At 43.9% G+C, this 20,277-nt stretch overlaps 1 protein-coding gene across 7 annotated transcripts in view; it reads left to right on the top strand.

Annotated features, from left to right (window-relative positions):
* The window catches only part of LOC118504640, a 132,508-nt gene that overhangs the window by 69,707 nt on the left and 42,524 nt on the right, over window positions 1-20,277 (top strand). For all 7 annotated transcript variants that reach the window (XR_004905327.1, XR_004905326.1, XR_004905325.1 and 4 more), the window contains 3 exons: window positions 484-1,101; window positions 4,191-4,506; window positions 5,397-6,838. Coding sequence is in view for 4 of the 7 variants with exons in the window: in XM_036039367.1 (XP_035895260.1) it covers window positions 814-1,101; window positions 4,191-4,506; window positions 5,397-6,838 (2,046 nt within the window). In the remaining 3 variants the exon portion in view is untranslated. The remainder of the gene's footprint in view (window positions 1-483; window positions 1,102-4,190; window positions 4,507-5,396; window positions 6,839-20,277) is intronic.

The following is a 20,277-nucleotide window of genomic DNA, read 5'->3' as shown; positions in this document are numbered from 1 at the left end:
CTTGTTAAGCATTACGATTGGGGAGATGCGAAAGAGAGAGAGAGAAATGATGATGACGTCGGTGGATGATAATGCGGTCGCTTAGTATATCAATATTCATGGTGGCACATTAGCCGACACGTACACCGGGTACTGTACACGCAAGTAACATCTGTTGGATTACGCGCACTCGGATGCGGTTTGCGTGGGCTCTGTGGTCTAGGACTGTCAACAAACGCCCCAGCCCGCTGTTTGCCTTGAGGGTGTGCGAGAAACAGCGAGAATTCAATTATGATTTATTTTTGCATCTTGATTATGTTGAAAATGGGCCGGATCGAAGGCAGGCTAACGCGTGTGCTTTAGGCTCCACGATCCGATACACATGTTCGTATTTTTCTTCCAACCAACATCGGTTTACGGCTTTTTTTGTTGCTTGTGATTTTTACCACGTTCTTATTGTTCTAATTCCTTGCCTTTCTTTGCTTTCTTTTTTTCTTTCGCTAGCTTTACCCATCACCATAACAGCACGCGCCCTGTAGTGGCGGATAAGAGCGTTCCGGATCCGGCCCGTTGCCATCGGGCGCACAGCAGCTCACACACAAAAGCAATGGCTAGAAAATGGTGTGAAAAAAGTTGAAACTAATCGAGTGCTTCGCGCTGCCATTCCTCCGAACCAGAAGGCCGTCTCGACCGCGAAACGAATGTTGTTTGTGGTGGCTGCAAGGCTCGTTCGCGCCCAGCGGTACAATTGGTACGGCAGATGAACATTGTACTTACCGCCTATTCCACTCGGTGCTGCGAATAGATGGACGCAAAACGCCAACGAAATGAAAAATGTCTTCGCTGAGGAAATCCGCATCGTTTCGCTCGAGAATACCCGTACGCCGGACGCGCCTACCGCATCGACGCTGCACTAGCCCGGACCAGTCGGTGGTAACGATCGGGCACAGCCACGGTTCGGAATCGTCCATCGCGACCGGCCCTAACGACGCGGGACCGGGTCTGTTCGGTAAGGGGGTTGGCCAGCAGCCAAAAGCTTGGTACGATCGAAGCCATTGCTACTCGTCCTCGAGCTATTCGAGCAGCGACGAAAGCTACGACTCGGAAGCGGCTCCATTTCAGGTGAGAAGCATTTTTTTATTATTTTGCAACCCTCGATACGATATGATCCTACCTTGTAGTGGGGTAGGGATGTGTTTCCCGGGAGCTGGGGTGGGAATTTTGTTTGTTTGTTTTTGTAAGTGCACACCGGGCACGGACAACGAGAGCAAGCGTTGTTGTGGCCTACATTTAGGCCACTATCGGGCGAGTTGGGTGTGTGTTTGCGATACATTTTATGTCTTGTTATGCGAATTTCACCCACTCGAACTCGGAGAGCTGTTTGTTAGGGCACACTTGCTAAGAGGCGGGTGCAGATAGGAGTAGCAATTGAAACGAATTCGAACTGTTGTGTTGAGTGTCGTAACAAAAGAACGTAAACACGAAGGCAAATAGCTTCGCATCGGTTATTGGGTGACGACACTAGTGCACGGATTTTAGTTTTGTTCTCCTATTCTTGCGAAAAAAAAAACAACTCGCTTTAAAGGTATGGTTGGCAAAGTTCAACTATTTATATTGAAATGGAGTTTCCTTCGCTGAACTAGCGTTGTGTTCAACAAACTGGATTCAATTATAAAACTTCCAAACCGATGACAGGTTTGACCTTTTTAGATTGTTTTATGTTCAGTGAACTAGAATCAATTAAAAATTTATTTAATTGCATAATACTGCTAAATACAGCAATGCAGTATGCAATGCGTTCAAAGTACAGGACCAATTCCTCGTTGCTTTAAATATCTGGAGTTAAAGCATAGGACGGCGTTTGATGTGCTCGACGAATATTTTTTTATAAAATTGCAACCGCCCCGATAGGTTCCTGGGCTTATTGAACTTTTAAAATATTTAGAGTTCTACTTCGTTTTGCTTAAGAGCAATAAAAACCGGTTAAATACACGCGAAGACTTTCCCCTGAAGAAGTTTTTACATCTACTGCAAATACGCCTTAATGTATGCAAATTGCAGTATGTGTTTCAAAACTTGCACAGTGTGCTTTCAGTGTGGTCAAATATAGTTGAATAAAGTCGAATGAAATGTTGATTATTATTCGATTAAAATCTCCTTGCCCCCTATCCAGGGCAGTCATTTTGGTTTAAGGTGACTATATACTTATTCTTGGTCACACAAGGGGTGGACAACCCGGTCTATAACTAAGACGGTAACGGAACATTTATTCGATGGATACTTGTTACCGGGGATTGATATTCAGTAAAGGATTATTACTCGGTGTCTAGTAACAGTATTAAGCAAAAATGCTCAATGCACAGAATCACGTAGAAATCACCAACAAAAATTACAGGTCACAGTGCTGCACACAAAAGATTCTAGTAGGGGCTTAGGCCTTCTCGAGCTTTTGGCGAGATTCGAAATATACAAAAAAAAAGAAATAGCAATAGCTAAAACAGAAAAGTTTGGCTAAAGTCTGAAGAGATGCCCCCCCCCCCCCACCCACTCACGGACACTCATTTTTGCAACTGAGTTACCTTAAATTTAGGTAAAAATTAGGCAAAAGTTTTATAAATCGATGTAATAATGATTTATAATTATTAAAAATAATAAATAAATAATAAATTTATAAATACTTACAGTAAAAAGTCTGAAAAATATACCCTTTTAGGTAACTCAGTTGCAAAAATGAGTGTCCGTGAGTGGAGGGGGGGGGGCATCTATATAGACTTTAGCCAAAAGTTTTATTTATTTATTTATTTATTTATTATGACTGACCGATGCCATTTTGTCACAAACAAGGTATAGTCTGTGTAAAATTTATGAAGCCGTTAATGCTATTATTTTACAATGTGTTTTATTATTCAAAGCGGGGCTTCTTCTTCTTTTTTCTTGGCCTGACGACCTCTTAGGTCATACCTGCCTTTCCTGGCTTACTAGGCTTAATGGTAAGGCATAGATGGAAAGTCAGTCCTCACTACGGGGGAACATTCTGAATGGAACTTTGAACCCCGGTCCTGTCGTGTGAAGATCGTTGCCTTTGCTGCTGTTCCTGGAAGAAAACCTCGCTTACCCGTCTACCGGGCCACCACTGGTAGAAGAAACCAAGCCACCTCAGAGAAACGATTGCTTGTAGATGAATGACTTGCATATGATCCATACATAAGTCCTTCGCTCTTTGTTCCAAATGATAAATAAACTTACAGAAGTTTAGCAAAACTCTAGGCTCTTCTTTCAGAGGTCTCATACTTCATGGGGTTTTCATGGCTGCTCCATAAAATAATACTTCATTTCCACAGTACAATCGTCAAACATCTTCCAAGACAACTGTCTGCCTTAATGCTTTAACATTAAGATCGTGGAGAAATAAATCATGTCCGTGGCTATTATTGTTGCGGTCGGTCTGCTGGGTTTCGAAACGTAGATTGCCTTACTTTATTCATGTTCGAACATTGATATTGTGGTTAAATTATTAAAAGCCTCATTTGCGAAAACCGTTGCCAACGAGGTTGCCAGCAAATAAATGAAACACACAATCAGCACCAGGCCCAGGCTCACCGGCAGGCTAGGGATTGATCATGCAACGTTAAAAACCTATCAGCCAATGTGTGATTGCTACTGATTTATGCATTTACTTTGCGCAGAAAGGAAGACTTTGTTGGCGGGACGTGCCGTGCTAGTTCGCATTGTTTTCACGCTTTAGAGGTTAGGAAAATAGTCTTAATGTACTTTATGATAGTTCGTTTAAGCAAACAGAAGCCCGATACCGTGCTAGCCGAAATGCCGAATTCGATAATGCGCTGCTGCGTTTTACTGTGGCCAAAGTTATGCAAATAGAGTGCATTTTCCGAACAACCGAACCCGATACCTGTACTGGTTCCATTTTGAAGCACGAATTCAGTCAATATCGAATTTGATTTATTTATTAAATTTGCTCAACCACGGCCACCGAAAACGAGTGGTGCATTGGATAGGGTGAGCCTGCTGCAAACTGCAAACAATACGGAAAAGACCCGGTGCAACCCCGGAAAAACTCCGAACCCTTAACTCATCAGGCACCATTAAAGAATGGGTCTTTTGGTGCCGTATGAAGAAATGGGTGCAAAAACACACACCCAACACATTTTCATAAATACTAAAAGCAGATGTATGTGCCATTTCGATTGCAGCATCTCCTGAATCAATCATCGGTTGCAACCAGTGCCGGCAGTCCGTACCAACAGCGACGGCAGCTACAGGAGCAGCAGCAGCAGCAGCCACAGCCCGAGCATCCGTACCATCGGGTACTGCCGTTGGGCCCTCGACACCCGGACGGGGATCAGTACCAGCAGTTTGAGGCACCGTTTCTGCCCCATCACCAGTCTCTCGGAGCGTCCAGCTGTTTGAGCACCTCGACCGATGCCATGAGCCTGGACGGGTTGCTGGATTGCGTCAGTACGGGCACCTTCTCCTGTCCGCCATCGCCGAAATCGAAATCATATTTGGGTAAGCGATTATTTACGACACGGGCTTTTTCCCCATTCCCGGGGCAAATACATCGGGCTGGACGGTTTGTTGTGGGATGTTGCGGTTGTTGGTGATCGGGTTGCTTTTCGTACGCGTTTTAACATTCGGACACGTCATGTTTCTGATGTGAGTTGGCGCAAGCAACCGTTCCCGCTTTGCTTGTTAAAACATTGACACTTATTAATTCGATATGAATTCGATTTTGAGCCATTATGTGTATGAGTGAAGCGAAGCGGTTGTTTTTGCTACGGCTAAAAATGGAATCCCTTTTTGCGAGCAGGTGCTACCAGTTGTAATTATTTTTGCTGTCAATTTTAATATTAACTTTGCTGAAAGCAATTATAATTTTAATTGTATAGAGGATTTTAAACGCAAAACAGTAATTAACGTAGTTAAAAACGTATTTAACGAAAATTGAAATCAAAACCGCGTGGGCTTTGTAGATTGTGTGATTTAGGCAATCCGCATTCGGAAAGCGCTTGAAGTTATGCAATTTTGCCTTTCGAAAAAAAAATTTAGTTGCTAAAATCTTTGAAACTAAACTCAAATTGACAAATTTCACTAGCGATATTTCCACGCACACGTAAACTCCTCATGGCAAAGAATTCCGGATGACTTTCGGAATGTTTGGCCGAATTTGCTTTATTGCATTGCACAGTCTTTATTACTATCCCCCGGCGAGCTGTCCCATTCTTTCACGCGACCTTTCACCACTATCGATCAATTTCCGCCACTCGTGATAAAAAGCAAGTGGACCAAAAAGAAGACGAAGAACATACACACCTAAATAAACCCGTCTGCAGAAAATACCAGCGCACTAAAATACTTTACGATTTTATCGCCCACGCTTTTCGTCTCGTTTCGCGCAGATAATGGCGACGGAGGTCAGCAGTCGAGCAGCTTCTACGAGTCGCTGGAAGAGTTAAACTACGCACTCAAAACGCTCATCATATCGGACTCGTTCCAAGCGCAACGAAACATCCGGAATGCAACCTCGGCTAGTACCGCCGGCACCGTCGTACCTCCGGCGGTCGATGGGTCGTCCGTTTCGCTAGCCGGAACGCTGGAATGTACGGTCCCGCTTGGTGCATCGTTTGAGCCGGGGACACCACAGCACGGACATCATAGGCAGGATAGTGAAAATCTGAGAACACAGGAATTTGTCGCACCCAACCTACAGCAGCTTAAGCGCGAGGAGCAGAAGGAGCAGCAGCAAGAGGCTGCTGTGGAAGAAGACGATGATCTAATTAAGCAGAGGAAACTAAGCGATTGGTATTACATCAAGACGGCTCCTTCCAAGAAACCGTCCAGTCCATTCGAGCGTCGTCGCGCGAACGGAAGCCGGCTATCGAATGAGGCAGCAAAGCGTACCGGGGGACGGTTTCCACCGACCCTGACGCCCCGTGCCTCCAATCCGGATATTGCCGGCGATGAGCGATTGCTGACGAAAACGACTGCTGACAGTAAGCATTCGGTCGCGCAAGGACTCATCCCCGGCGATCGTAAATATCCTTCGCCCGTTCCAAGGCCACGTCGATTACCACCGACCATGGTGAGTGCGGATTCGCGGGAACAGCAGCACAGCTGGGATCAGGACGCACGCTGGCATCGTCAACAGCATCCGGGTGCGGTCACAAAATCCGCTTCTTCGTCCAGTGTGAATCTTGGGCTTCGTGGCCATATGCAATCGTCGGGCAGTGGTGGTACTCGCGGAGCACGACTCCATTCCAACTCGGACCTACAGCAAGCCGGGACGCGTAAAGCGATTGCACCTGCACTGCTGCAGGACGATTCGCTCGGAAGTCTTGACGACAGCTCTTCGCTAGCCGTGCTGGGTGGCTCGTTGGCGTTTGAGCCGTCGGATGATCGGGACCGATTTTCACCCTATTTTCGGCGACGCAATCCACACGAGCTCGTACCACAATGGTTTCCACCTCCGCCACCACCCCCGTACCACTATCCGCACCAGTCCGGACTTCATCAGGACCAGCGGAATATTTATGAGAACTACCCACCGAAGGCCAATCAGTACGTGAACGATGATGAGGCAAAAGTTGAGCCCCTGTCACCGACGCCAACGGCACGCATACGTACCACGGCTCACTCCAGCGGGGGACCACACTCCAACCGACCCGCACCAACGCTGTACGGCATCGAGGAGAACGAAGTGTTCCAGTACAAAGTGCCGCTCGCTGCACCGGACAGCGCCAGTGACAAGCGACCACTGCCGAGACCTCCGATTGACTCGGACGATGAGTTCGGTCAAGGCCAGGGCGGGCTGCAGCCGGAGAAAAAGAGCTCCCTGACGCGGGTAAGTACGCAATGCCAGCCACCAATAAATGGCAGCCTTCGCCCGATGTTGGAGACAGAATTCCGCTTTTCGATTGAACAAGCAGAGGGGGAAAAACTGTTTACCATCAGCGCCAGTTTCCCGTCTTTTTTGTGTGCTTCTTCGCAAGCAAACACATTGCGTTCAATATTCATTATACAGTGCGCTAGTTCTCCTGTTGATCGGCCACGCTAGATACGGACGGATGGTGGAATTTCTAAGAACTAGCGATCCCTCCGTTGCAGTTGATGTTGGCTCATTTTGAATAATTATACCTTTCGGGATCTTGATTGCATTTTTATCGTCCGTGAACTCGTGCCGCTGCATAAAACGGGCCAGCGCTTGGCGCTGGAGGTCGGTGAAGAATGTGCAATAAAATGACCCGGATCCATTATTATTCTGCTTTCAATCATTTGCTGACTGTTGGCGCATAAAGCTCATCATCTGCAGCAACAATGAGCTTATCGTGAGTTTCCGTTTCGTGAAAACAGCATTCGGTACAAGGTTGTGCTAAAGAAAAGGATATAATAATTTATTAAGAAGATTTAAGCGCCTGAAAGTATGCAATCTTCAATTGGAATACAGTTTTTGCTAATGGACATGCTAAAGGATGCTAGACAAGTGGTTTCATGCTCAAAATTCATCATGGTAAGCCAACCAAAGAAGGATAAACGTATTCATGAAGTTCATCAGCCGAAATATCCCACTGATCCAGCTGTGCGACTTGATGTCGTATTAGAAGGAACTTCTGTTTACTAAACGCACATAAAATCTGGTAAATCAACAAGTAACGTTCTAACTCATCCAGTGTTCGGAATATGCTCTGTGTGGCTGATAACTTCGAGTGAAGACTCTATTGAATAACATATTGCAGTCGATGCGTCCGGAGTAGTCTCTCCAACCTTTCCAACCCCTCCTGTAACGGTTTGATTCTTCACATACGACCCAGTTTCTTTTTGGGATCACGAGCTTGGCTTGAAAGCAGATGAGAAGAAATTGGCAAATTTTGCTATCATTCTTCCTAGTAGAAGCCCGAACTATGGCTGAAGCAGTAAACCATCCCGCAGGTCATCAGAGGTGCAGAGGCACCGCTGGTAAAGGTCAGGTTGTCGTTTTCGAAAGACCACAAAACGACCGGGTCAAAGAATGGTTGTGCCAAACGAAATCGACTTTCGGAGCAACACATATCGTTCCATTCGGTTTCGGTTTTCCGTATGACGCACCACGACGAGATGTTCGTGTCCTTTGGCTCATTCGATGTGTACAGTTTTGAGATGACGTGTAGAGGAATGTGATGATGTGGAGACTTTTTTGTGCTCTCTCTCTCTCTCACTAGTTCCTGGACGCAATCCGTCCTCTTCTTGGGCTTACAACAAACAAATTGAAATGAAAGCGGTTCGGCAAATGAGGGTTCCAAAGTAAATGGTGGACAAATGGTGATTCACAAAAGCGGCAGCAGTAGTAGTAGTATCAATCACGAGGGGCCCTTGCTGTTCTGCTGAGGAATGAATGAAAAGCCAAAATAGGGATGAACCAAAAAAATAGGAACTGCAAACTGTAAACGAGGAGCAAATGGGAAGCAAAAGCACGATTCGATAAAGTAGAAGATATACGATTCGAATGGCAGCGCCGTTCGTTCGTCTTTTAGGAAGGCCCGAATGTGCCGGACCAGAGCGCTAAAGCAACAGCTGGTGCCTCGGAAAGCTGAGGTTCTAGATAGACCTTTGACTTTTGCCTCATCGTACTGTGGTACCGGACCGGGTGCTTTCTCATTGATGGCTGAAGAAGAGCACGGCGAAGAAACAGCACGCGTGCACGTGGTTCTATGTGGACGTGTTGGGAAGGATGGTCGGTTCGGTCCGCAAAAACCACCAAACCGCACCGAAACGAGCACATTGGACCGAACAGCAACGAGCACGTTGTAGACGGCAGGTACAGCAGAGGATGTCTATTGCTTGCTCGGTATGATACCTTTCCACCACCACCACCACCACCAACGAAAGCTTGCAGGGAGGCAAAGTGATACGCTTGAATCGGCACAGCGATATGCCGTTACGAATTAAAAGAAAGAGTTCCCGAGGAGCGTTTTTGCCGAGGCCGTTTCAAGGTTCAAGGGTGTGAAACTGAGCTTCGACTGATTGCCTGGAGAAATGTGTCGGTGTGTGTTTTTGTGTAGCTTTGCTTTCCGCTTTGAAAGGTTTCGGGAGAATTTTGCGGTGAATGGGGGAACCTGTGTATGAGTGTGTGTCGGCTATCATTCGCGAGCAGAAATCTGTTGCGCTGTGACATTTGCTAAATTTTAGATAAGAAAATGTCACCGTGTTACAGTTTCGGGTGGTTTGGAGGGAATGTTGAGGTGAAGCGGCTGTTTGCAATTAGAGAATTTTATTCGTATTTTCTATGTTCTATTATTATTTGATTATATACAGGAAAACAGTAAAAATAATCTAAAAGCTTTCGGTTTTGGGTCTTGGTGTTCTCAAAGGATTTTTTTTATTTCACTCTTCTTTGCATAATTTTGTTAAAATACCAATTAATTCTCTATTACGAACTAATGCATCTTTTCCGAAAAACTTGACTTGTTTGAAAAGGTAACAGATCATCAACATAATTCAATGAAAAGTTTCCTGATGGAGGCGCCTGGTGTTTGCTTCCCAAAAAATATAATGTTATTAAGCTCTCTTTTACCTGAAGTCTGTTTGATATTTATTAATTTAAGAGAACACAATTTTTTCCCAAAAAATTGAAATGTTAGAAAAAGTAACCAATAATTGAAATAGTTCAAGCAAAAGCTTCCTCATGGAGGCGCCTGGTGTTTGTTGCCAACTGGTATGAAAGACAAGATTAATCCTTTTAATATCATTTTTCTTGTTTATTTAAAACATTAGGATTAATTGAATCTTTGATGGTTTAACTTATAAGGAATTCTGTTTCACAACACAAAATATTTTTCCTTGTAATAATTCTTTGCTTGTTTTGTTGGCTACAAAGGTTTTCATTCTGAAAAATATCCTTCATCATCCATTTATACCGGCAAATGGAATGATTTTCAATCCATTTGTTTCCAGAACGGTTGTCTTGGAATTGAGTATATTTGTTATTTCAATTCTTTGAAAGCAGTACAGAATTGTTAACGAACTCTATGTTACATCCAATTAAAAAATTACAGGAACTACAGCTGCTCTCAGGCACCTTCAATATACTATAACTGACGGTTGTTTTATGAGTGCTTAATAGAAAATTAGTTGTCGCACAATGTTTGTTGAAGCGGTGGTTGTCGGTACAATAACTAGCTCGAGGCAAAAGATAAAAATTCTATGAATTGTTATTTTATAATGGCAGTATTTTCATAGTTTGCTTACAGAAGCGGGGTTGTCCTCGAGCTGCAGAACAATTTTAATTAAAAAACTTTGGAATCCACAAGAAGAAAAGGTTTTTTTCTTCCTTTCATCATACTTTGAAGTGAAATATTTCCCGCTAAAGTTGAGAGAATAATCCTTTCCAACATTGCAAAAATCAGCGTTAATACTCAGTCTCAGGCTTCAAATTTAAACTTTTAAACGACCGGCAAACGTTAAACATGCTTTATCACCGTACCGTCGTCCATCTGTCCAGTGTTGCACATAAAGCGCCTCCCTGGTTCTTTTTTTTCCACCTTTTACGACTGAACAGCCCCGGAAAACGGTGGGAAAGCATGTTGCTGCACGGCGCCCATTATTATTGTCATGCGTCACCCGGGAGCGAACTGGCAGCTATTTTAAAATTTAATTCTAATTGCACCAAGCCTCAACCGGCCGGCCTTACGACGATGAGTGCGTGCATTTGAGCCGGCACTTGATGAACTCTTCTCTCTCTCTCCCGGGGTGCGTCGCGGCCCATAATCGTTAAGAAAGCAGATACCATCGTAAAAGAATTTACGAGCACAAATTGTGCAAGATTGTAAGGGCGCACCATCGCCACCGCATCCGGTGGCTGTACAGGGCGCAGAGCCTCCCGTTCGTTGTGTAACTTTACGATGATGGTTAATGATTTTGGTTGACTGTGGATTTGTTGGTGTTTTATGTGGGTCATGTTTTACATCCGCCGGTTGACGATTATTATGGAGATACATTTTCGGGGCTCCGGAGATAATTAGAAGGATGTATTGTATTGTATTTTATCAAAACAGAGCCACCAACACAAGCACATAATTCATAATGGAGCATCCTGGGGAAATAACTCAATGGAAGGGAAGCGCTTAATATGTTGGATATGCAGGAGGTCATCTGCTTGATAAAGTGATTTTGCTAGATGAAAAAGTGGGTTCAGGTTTTGCGATTCAATCTTAATTTATTTACTTTGTTAGTTTATTTTGTTTTATTCTTAGGCCAATGGTCTCAACACTAAAAAATACGAAATTAAAACGTAAACGCTATTCCCTCACCCAGTGAAAAAAATACACAGCAAACTGGACCTGGTGGCCATCTATGTGTCAAAATCAGAACTAATGGCACGCAAAAACAATATACAAAAACACTTTCAAACTATTTAAACTTGTTAAGCATTACAAATATTTAAGTAGAAGTATTTGATATTGTATTGCCATTTCTTCATTGTAAATCGTCCAACGGCAACAAGGAATCCTCTATATTCGTACCTTAAAAAAGTAAAACTTCAGTAAGCGATTAGCTGTAGATCGCTATTTACACAACCAACTTATTTTCTGCTTCTCCGCATTTTATTTCACCAGCCAGCCAGAAAAGTTTCCTATCAAAGCGCAGCATGTTCAACTTCGGCCACTATCAAAACGCTACCCTGAGATGAGTTAAGGTGCTTCCTGCACGAACATTTTGCTCGATGTTTCTGTTTCTTTATTTAACACTAACTTCTCTGTTCACCTGTGCCACTCACCGGTCCGCCATCGTTTGCACCGTCGCGTCGAGCGTTGAAACTAATTTAACTCTACTCGCTCGCTGATTATGCACCGTCGTGCACCGTGTTTCAGCGTTACAATGTAAAGTAGTAGCGCCCCCCATCAAGGTTTGCAACGGTGGCTCGCCGCCAACCTGCACAAACCCAACCGAGCGAAAACTTTTGCCTCCGAAAGTCATTAAACTTAAGTCGAAGGTGTTGCTCTCCGCTTTCGGCTTTGGCTTATTTGTACGCGTGGCGGATGCTGCAGGGCGTCAGAGATGGATGACATACTCCAACGGCCAGCTCGCCAACTGCAAGCGCGTTAAGGTGTTTGCATTTACGTTGATTTATTTGCACTTGACACCGTTTAAAGTTGGTCCCGCAAGAAAGCGGACTCCCGCCAGACCGTGTCTCTCGTTCCCTTAATCTCGCATTTAGGACACGGGCACGTCCTGTCTGTTTTTTGAGATCGGTTTTAATTATAAGGATTTTATTAAAATTTTCATTTCCACCCGACACAATCAGGAAAATGTCTTCCCCCCCCCCCCTTTCCCAGGTGTTGCTTGTAGCACGTCGGTTGAAATAGTGCTTTTTTCTTCTTGGTAAGGCTTCGCTCAGTCTCAGTCCTGAGCAGACAAGAAAGGCCAGATGAAAATAATGCTAGACAACAGCATCCCTTGACAGCATCACGCCCAGCAAAGATCGCTTCAGACGTGGTTAGTATTTCTATTAAGTATCGTTGTAATTTCCATTCGATGTCTATGCCACTGTCAGTCCCGAGAACAGGGTTTAATGTTATTAGTACTAGCTCAAGCTTTTACTCCTTGCTGTGGCATAATTTTAATGCCTCTCGTAGTGGAAATTTGAAAACAGCTTGAAAGCATTAAAGTACGTGAGGGACCCCATTGGCTTGACCTTTCCCATTACAGCATTTGATCCAGAGCATGTGGAAGCAATTTAATTAAGCAACACCAGGGCACTACCGTGCAATGCAATTGAAAGAAAACAACAACGAACGATTGGTTGGGCAGGCAAACTCCCTGGTGTCTCTTCCCGTGCCAAACTTCGCACCGTTTTCCATACGAACACAGAAAACACGAACGCAGTTTACCCAAGCTGTTGTTTCTATCATAATACAAGCAGCAGAAGAAGACGCACCACCAGCACAACTGGGTAAGATTTCCAATCACGAAGTAAAGATCGGAAATTGAAGCCTTTTCCCTGCTCTTTTCCCCCGTCTTTTCCCCTTACACATGCCCAGTAAATGGGGGCAATGGGCAGATTAACAAAGTTTTAAATCGATTATTCCACTAGCTTGACACCTTGGCGCTTGGCGGAACACGATCGGTGGTGGTGGTGGTCTCTTTGTCTTTTCGCAAAGGTGCTTCGTTCAAAGTTCAGCAAACCTTTTGCCGTTGAACTTGGCGTGAACCAGTTTTGGGGGTATAATTTCGTCCGAACCTGGTTGGTTGGTTGGTTGGTAGCTGTGTGTTTCGCGTACTGCATCGACATTTCGCTGGAAAGTGTAATTGAATTTATGAATTTTCCTGCCACGGTTAGTTGTCCGCCCGTACCGGTTCGGGGAAGTACTACCGTGCCCAGATGCCCTGGTGAATCGGGAAAATGAATGTCTGCTTGCCTTTAGTTGCAGGGTGCAGGAAGAGTATTTACACGTCGGAACAGGTCTAATTTGTTATTAGTTTGATGGATAAAACTAGCGTGCTGATTTTTGCTTTTTTTGTATTTGAAAAGCTATATCACGCTTAGCTATGCCTATACCATGGAAGTTTGAGTTTTTGAAATGAATTTCTATTCTAATGATATTTTGCGCATTATTCCAAAGCCAACAGGTGGAGCGAACAGTTCAATAGAATTTTACGAATGTCTGGCATTGGGTTTTTGGGAACGATAATTGGATTGAACAGAATGAAATGAATATGAATTTTGAACATTAATTACACGCTGTCTGCTGGAATTTTGTTGGAATTATCGCTTGTGGCAAGACACCAAAAAGGGATGCTCATTTCTCTGTTCGATCAAAAGAGGAAAGAAAAAATAAGCAATATGTTCAAAACTGCTTACTGATCATTTTTGTGCAATTCGTTGATCAAATTTTAATTGCGTAATGTGATAAAATTACCGGAAATCGGCTCTAAAGGAATTTGTATGACCTTTATATCACAAATGTCGTTCAATCGTGTCTAGTTCCGGCAGAAATGGCAAGTGATCTTAGAAGTTGATGCTATGGTAATTCGTCTCGAGAAAAGTCAGCAGCCAAGGAAAATCAGCATTGAGATTCGGGCAAAAGTGTTGGCTGCTAACCAGCTATACTACATCCAGAGATATTTACAATTTGGTCCATTTAAAATACACTATGGATATATGCTTGTAAGTAATTTGTAAGAAAATACGACGTTGATGTGTCTGATAGAAATGCCAGTGAGACGAGGGGGTTCGATTAATTGTACATCATGCCAAGACAGCGAAGTGCCAGTCAGTAATTAAAGGGTGACGTTTGGTAGCCTTAGAGACAAACATGAGTTGGGGAAAACGGCGCTTGTCTTCATGCAGCAGGATAAAATCCCAAAGCCGGACCGTACCCTACTAGTGAGGACCTTCTACGTAATATGTAGGAAGCCATTTTTCGGTATGACCACGCAGGTGTTAACTCACCAAGAAAATGAAGTAAAAGATTTGTTTTTAGGTGAATATTTTAAACAAAAAATAACAAAGCAATAATTATTCAAGATTGTAAACAATGATACCTCATCATTCTGCGTTAGATATGTAAAATAAACCATGTACAATTATATTAGATAGTAGATCACGAGTCCCAATTCATATGCATTTTGTCTTTTAACAGGTGTGTAGATTAGTTTTTGACCTAGAAAGGATAGAAGCTGCTTCAAGAAACGAATCCATATAATAAGCGGTTAGTTCCAAGCATTGAAAACTACTTGTATAAATTTGACAGTTGTCAGACCATTAGTCGGTAAGTCAACACATTCAAAGGTATGTTAAGTTGGTAAGGAGATAAAGTTGAATGATCTCTATAATCGTTAAATCACTCTCATAGGCTGTTTATGGTCGAACCGGAGGAACCGGAAATCCCATCCGGACCATTCGGTCGTAGCAAGGACTGACTATCCAATTACGTGAACTTAGACACCTTAGTCAGGTTAGCCAGAAATGGCAGGCATTGCCTAAGAGGTAAAAATGGTTTACATTGTTTGAACAAAGACTTTTTTACCTTACTTGTTATCCGTTTACTAAGATAACAAACTTTATTAGTTTGTTTTTCGTTTTCTTCAATTGAGTAAAAAGTATGATGGCAAAATCCTTTAAGTATGCTCCTGCATGCCAGTATGAAATGCACTTTAATAAAAATATTCAAATGTTATAATAACTATAACATTCACTTTGCACTTTTCCAAGAGAGAGTTCTTAATGTTTGAACATTGCTTTTCAAACCTAATATTCATCCAAAAGAATGTAAAATATTCAGTAAGCATACTCTTAATGTTTTTTTTTTGCTGTTTATGTTGGTCATTTGCCGACTACCTCAACACAAAAGCACTTTTTTTAGCAAAGCATTTTTTTGCTATATTCTCGAAAAGCGTATAATAATATAAAAGGTGCCTGTAATGAGTGTCGCAAAAATGTAAACAAATGTAAATAAAAAAAGCGAATCCAATTGCCTAACTACAGGCTCTCTCTAAAAAGTATTGCATACCTGAAAGCAAGCTTTCTTAATTTTATCACCGAAGCTTCCTCGTATCAGAGACATTAAACAGCATATTGAATTTGATTTTATCACGCTCAGTTGAATCTCGTTTCAATCACAGCATTTCGCTTACTTTTTCCCCCACACGGTACGGTACGTTTGTTGCGTGCAGAAGAAAACAATTTATGAGAAAACTTTTCTCTCCAATCTACAAATTTACGACACGCATAAAAACGCACCCATTTTGTCACATTAATCCAAAGGCATCAGAAGGTTTCCCTGGGTTTCCCCCAAACTCCGATTTGTGCCACCGGGTATTGGAAAGTCATTGTGCGATTTTGTTGCTCAGGTTTGTTTATTTAGGCCTTCAGAGTCGCCATTGTGAAGTAAAATTAAAAGGACACAACCGGTTGGGATTACATGGGTATTGTTATAGCAGCTTGGGTAGGGCTCGCTCGGAAAAGGGCCTCGTAAGCATGACAAATGTAGGAGGGTGCGCATGGGTGGATACAAATTTGCTCTCATTACTCAGCAAAAAGTTTGTGGTTGGGTTGACCTTACGATCAGTTTTATTGTTGCCTCTTTCGCTTCTCTTTTATTGGCGTTAGGGTATGGGGATAGTGTTGTGATCGTTTTGAACGAAATGTTATATTATTGTACCAATCGGCTATAGTTGGACAATCAACAGGTGTGCTCACACGGATGGACCCACCACGAACGACCGTGTCAATCATCATCAATCACAGTGTAAGTGTTTCGTTTGTGAAATAAAATTGAAACACTCCGGACACCAGTCCGTCCGGAGAGCTTCAAAGCTTCCAAACCTCCGCCCTGGACGGTGTGGATCGATTTCACAACCGAACCCCAAAACCCCGGTAATGGAGGAAATTAATGCAATCAACAGTTTCGACACGTTCGCAAATTTCGCCACATCTTCGTCTCTCTCTCTCTCTCTCTCTCTCTCTCTCTCTCTCTCTCTCTCTTGCTCCATTGCCGTTGACCGTTCTCGGTCATTGCGCCCGAATTGCGCATCGGTAGCATTCCATTCCCGTGGCAGCTACGTAACGCGAATGGCAAATTTTTAATGGCGTTGCTGAGATAGTAACCCCAGGTAGCTGGGAAAGCAATCGGAAAAGTGTAAAATTGATCGGAACGGAAAAAAAGCTAATGTCCGTGTGAGTGTTCTGTTCGTTTTTTTTTTGTTATTTGCTTTCGTTGCTGCACTTTCGTTGTGCAAGTCAAAAGTCCAACGTTTTTTAAAGTTTTTCTTTCAAATTTCTCCTGCGATTGAGGGATAGGGAAAAGTGTACAGTGCAAGAAGCTTTGCTGGACTTTCTTTCGCGCGAAAGTGCATAAAAAATGTATGTACTTTTCCTAAGTATGAAAGTGCTTTTTTTGTTTTGGTTAGTTGTAATATTCAATGGTATTTTTAGTTCTCTTTCTAGCGCTTAAAACGTGGCTCGTTTATTCTTTTTTGTATTATGGATAATCGTATGAGATAAGTGAAAGAATAAGCAGCCCATCTGATTGTGTTTTATTATGTAAAGTAAAGCTTAACTTATGCTTGACGCTAACTTGGAAAATGACAATATAAAAGAGAAACCCTTCTCACAAGTCCAATAACACGTCCAATGAGTTAACGTACCTTTATCGCTGGGTGGAAGGGTGATTTTCCTTTCGTTTTTCTCCCTTCTACCGATGGTTGGGAATTTTCGTTTGAACTATTTTTCGGCCATTGCCCACGTCAAACCACGGTTCGCATTAGCTCGGGCGAGAAAAAGTAAAAGTTAGTTTTGCCCCACCGTTTCGTTCGGTGGTCGGTTGTTAGCGTTAGCGCTCTTCCGTTCGCTATAACGCTTGTGAATTGCAATAAAAGCGCATTATGTTTAATACGCCACCTCACGTCAAGAGAGTGAAAGTGTGTACGACGCCCTGTTTCCCCGACGTGCCAGTCCGCAAAACCACCGTTTACCGCTTTATGCAGCCGCCTTCTTACGAGCAAAGGGCGTTCCTGCCGAGTACGGGCTCGGCTGCTGACTATAGAGGCATTGAAGATCCTTTTCCTTAAGATCGTTTACTTTTATCGCTTCCAGTCCCGCGAACGATGCAGCCCGTGTGGGAGTGAAACTGTTTGATGCTCGCTCTTTGATGATGCTGCTGCTGCCGGTCGCTGTAGGACATGCTTCTGGTGGCGTTACAGAGTGTGTAGAGACGGTGGTCGCATTCGTACCCGCAAAAGCTGTTCATCGTTTTGTGGTATTCCTCTCTTTTTTTTCGTACCAACCAAGTAACGCTTGGCCTGGGAAGACCGCTCTCGTCTTTGCCGAAGTCTTTGTAGTGTGACGCACCGACCCCAAAAGCTTGCCTTAATGCACTCGCCCGCTCGCTGAAGAATGTTCGTTACGCAACGCAGCCTGCTTGCGGAGACATGAAAGTTGTGCAAACAACAAGTCTTGCTTGCTTCTTTAGTTGGCACTGATGCGTCCCGGTGTGTGTGAGTCAGCGTGATGGGCAGTATGAAATAAATACAATCCCTGGTTGTGCTGGCTGCCAGTGCATTAAACCCGACCGGAGCGAACCGGGTTAAAGGAATAGTTCGTGTGAATTCGAACGGAAACCTTATTGCAATGTGAATAACAACATTTTTCCCCTTTTGCTAGGACGAACCACTAGCCAAGAAGGTTTTCTGAGATCTCACAAAGAACCAGTCGTCGGCCTCCGAAAGCAAAGGATAAACTTTCCAACATTCGTTAGATTGTTTTGCCCGTTTTTTCTCTCCTTACTTTGCTCGCGTCCAGCTGTTTCAGCTGTGATGTCAGCGACGAACACAACAACCGCGAAACACGAACCATGTTCGTCACTAGTCACGGTGATGTAGGACCGTGGTTGTGGCTGGTGTAACAAACCCCTCACACAATACGCTCACTGTTGGATACTAGGAAAGATGCTGCAACCGATACAAGAAAGGAAGAGCGCAAAAAAAAAATAAAGGTGTAAGAAAACTAGCTTCCTATCACCAGGACTTTCAATGCATTCGGCGATGTGAACCACAAGGAAAAGCCACCCCAAAAAAAACGTTAACTTATCTTCCATAGACGAACGCTCCTCTCGGTACAGACACACACACTCACACCCGCATATGGCACTGAAACCGAAGCTGTTTTTCGCTTCAATTATTTTCCACGCATGTGTATGTATGTGCATGATATAAAAAGGACGTGAAAATAGGGTAATTTTCCATTTTGTCGACTATCTCGCCGTTTTCGCCAACCTCGATGGAGGCGCCTGGTGGCTCACCGAAAGAGAAAGAAAGCACACGGCAAGCGAATCTATCTTTAGACGCTGCAAGTTCGGGCTCGATACGGTCACAACAAAGAGCAATTGTGCGGCACATACACAAACGCACACGAGATACAGGACTGCGCTGAGTGACCGAGTGAATGCACGAGATGTAAGGTGGAGCGCTGTAAGCTGGAACGTGGTTGAGTTCATCGCGGTTCATCCACTGACCGAGCGTGTAAAAGCGGGTTTCCCGAACCGAACTAACCAGTCTCCAGCATCAGCAGGTCGGGGGTTTTTATTCGTCCCGTTTTTCCTATGCCCCGAACCGTGAAAGTTCTGCTCGGGACTGGCTGCAAGTAACCCCATCTGCACAACATGTTACTCGCCTGAAGTCAACGCCCTACACTGTGGCGAGGTGACTATGGTGCATAATTCGATCAGATGGGACGCCCGCCAGTGCACAGCGATGGACCATTTCGTTTTTTGGAGTGGGGCTAAGGATTCGGGAGTTGGGTTTTAATTATTCTACCCCACCAAACGATGCCCGGTTTTTATTGTGCCGGGACAAGGGTGTGCTTGACTTTTATGAGCGAACCAGTGCGGTGAAAAAGGTGTTGTTGGGTTTTTTTTTAAGAAACACTTGATAATTTTAGGGATTTTCCATCAATGGAAATGTATCTGAAAAGATTAATTCCTTTTGACTTTAAAAAACAATTTGAGGAAGTTAAAAGGCTTAGATGAATTCAAACTTTAAGATTCTATTTTATGTAATGAATAATAACGATAGATCAGAACTCCCTTTAATGCAAAGCTAAGCTTTAAACAATTCCGTCACCGTTACAATAGTCTTTCACTGGCTGTGTTTAAACTAGGCTCGCCTCTCCAGTAGAGTAACTCATCGGCGATCCCATACAGGCGCAGATGTTTCTCTGAAGTGAAAACACTTCTGTGTTCACCCTGGACCTGCACGGAGCGTAGCTGAACCCCCAGTGCCGAAGCCCAGTTCGCAACCCAATCGGGCCGATTATAAAACATCACTGCCAAAAGTCAAGCCCCACTCAGTATCGCGTTGTCTGTGGTTCGGTAAGGGTGCGTCCTGGTCGGTTCGTCTACGGGCTGAGTCGCGATTCCAGTGTATTGGCTTGGTCAGGTGTGTGTTTTTCGGGTCCGTTATCCTTGGGCGTATGCATCTCCCGCATGAGTGCTGAGTGCCACCGAGAGCGCTTTGTGGGATGCTGTGCTGAGCAGGCCTTACTCACGCCACAAACGTGTGCGTGAAAAGAGCGAGCTGTGCCAGCGTGAGCGTGAGAATGGGGCGTAAATGAAAGTGAGAATGATTCGATGAACACTTTCTCCCTTCTGCCTCGGAAGGCAGACAGGCCGCTGCCTGCTTTGTGTTGGCGAATTAAAACACACCATACGTGTTGTGAGTTGATTTGACAGAAAGCTACTCCGCTACGCATACACACCCGAATCGGGTGGGCTTGTACAGTGACGTTCGTGTACGTGTGGTAGTGTTACT

Source organism: Anopheles stephensi, chromosome 2 (genome assembly GCF_013141755.1).
Source record: "Anopheles stephensi strain Indian chromosome 2, UCI_ANSTEP_V1.0, whole genome shotgun sequence".
Lineage (NCBI taxonomy): Eukaryota > Metazoa > Arthropoda > Insecta > Diptera > Culicidae > Anopheles > Anopheles stephensi.
Note: the sequence above shows the minus strand (reverse complement) of the source record. Positions and strands in the feature narration are given on the sequence as shown.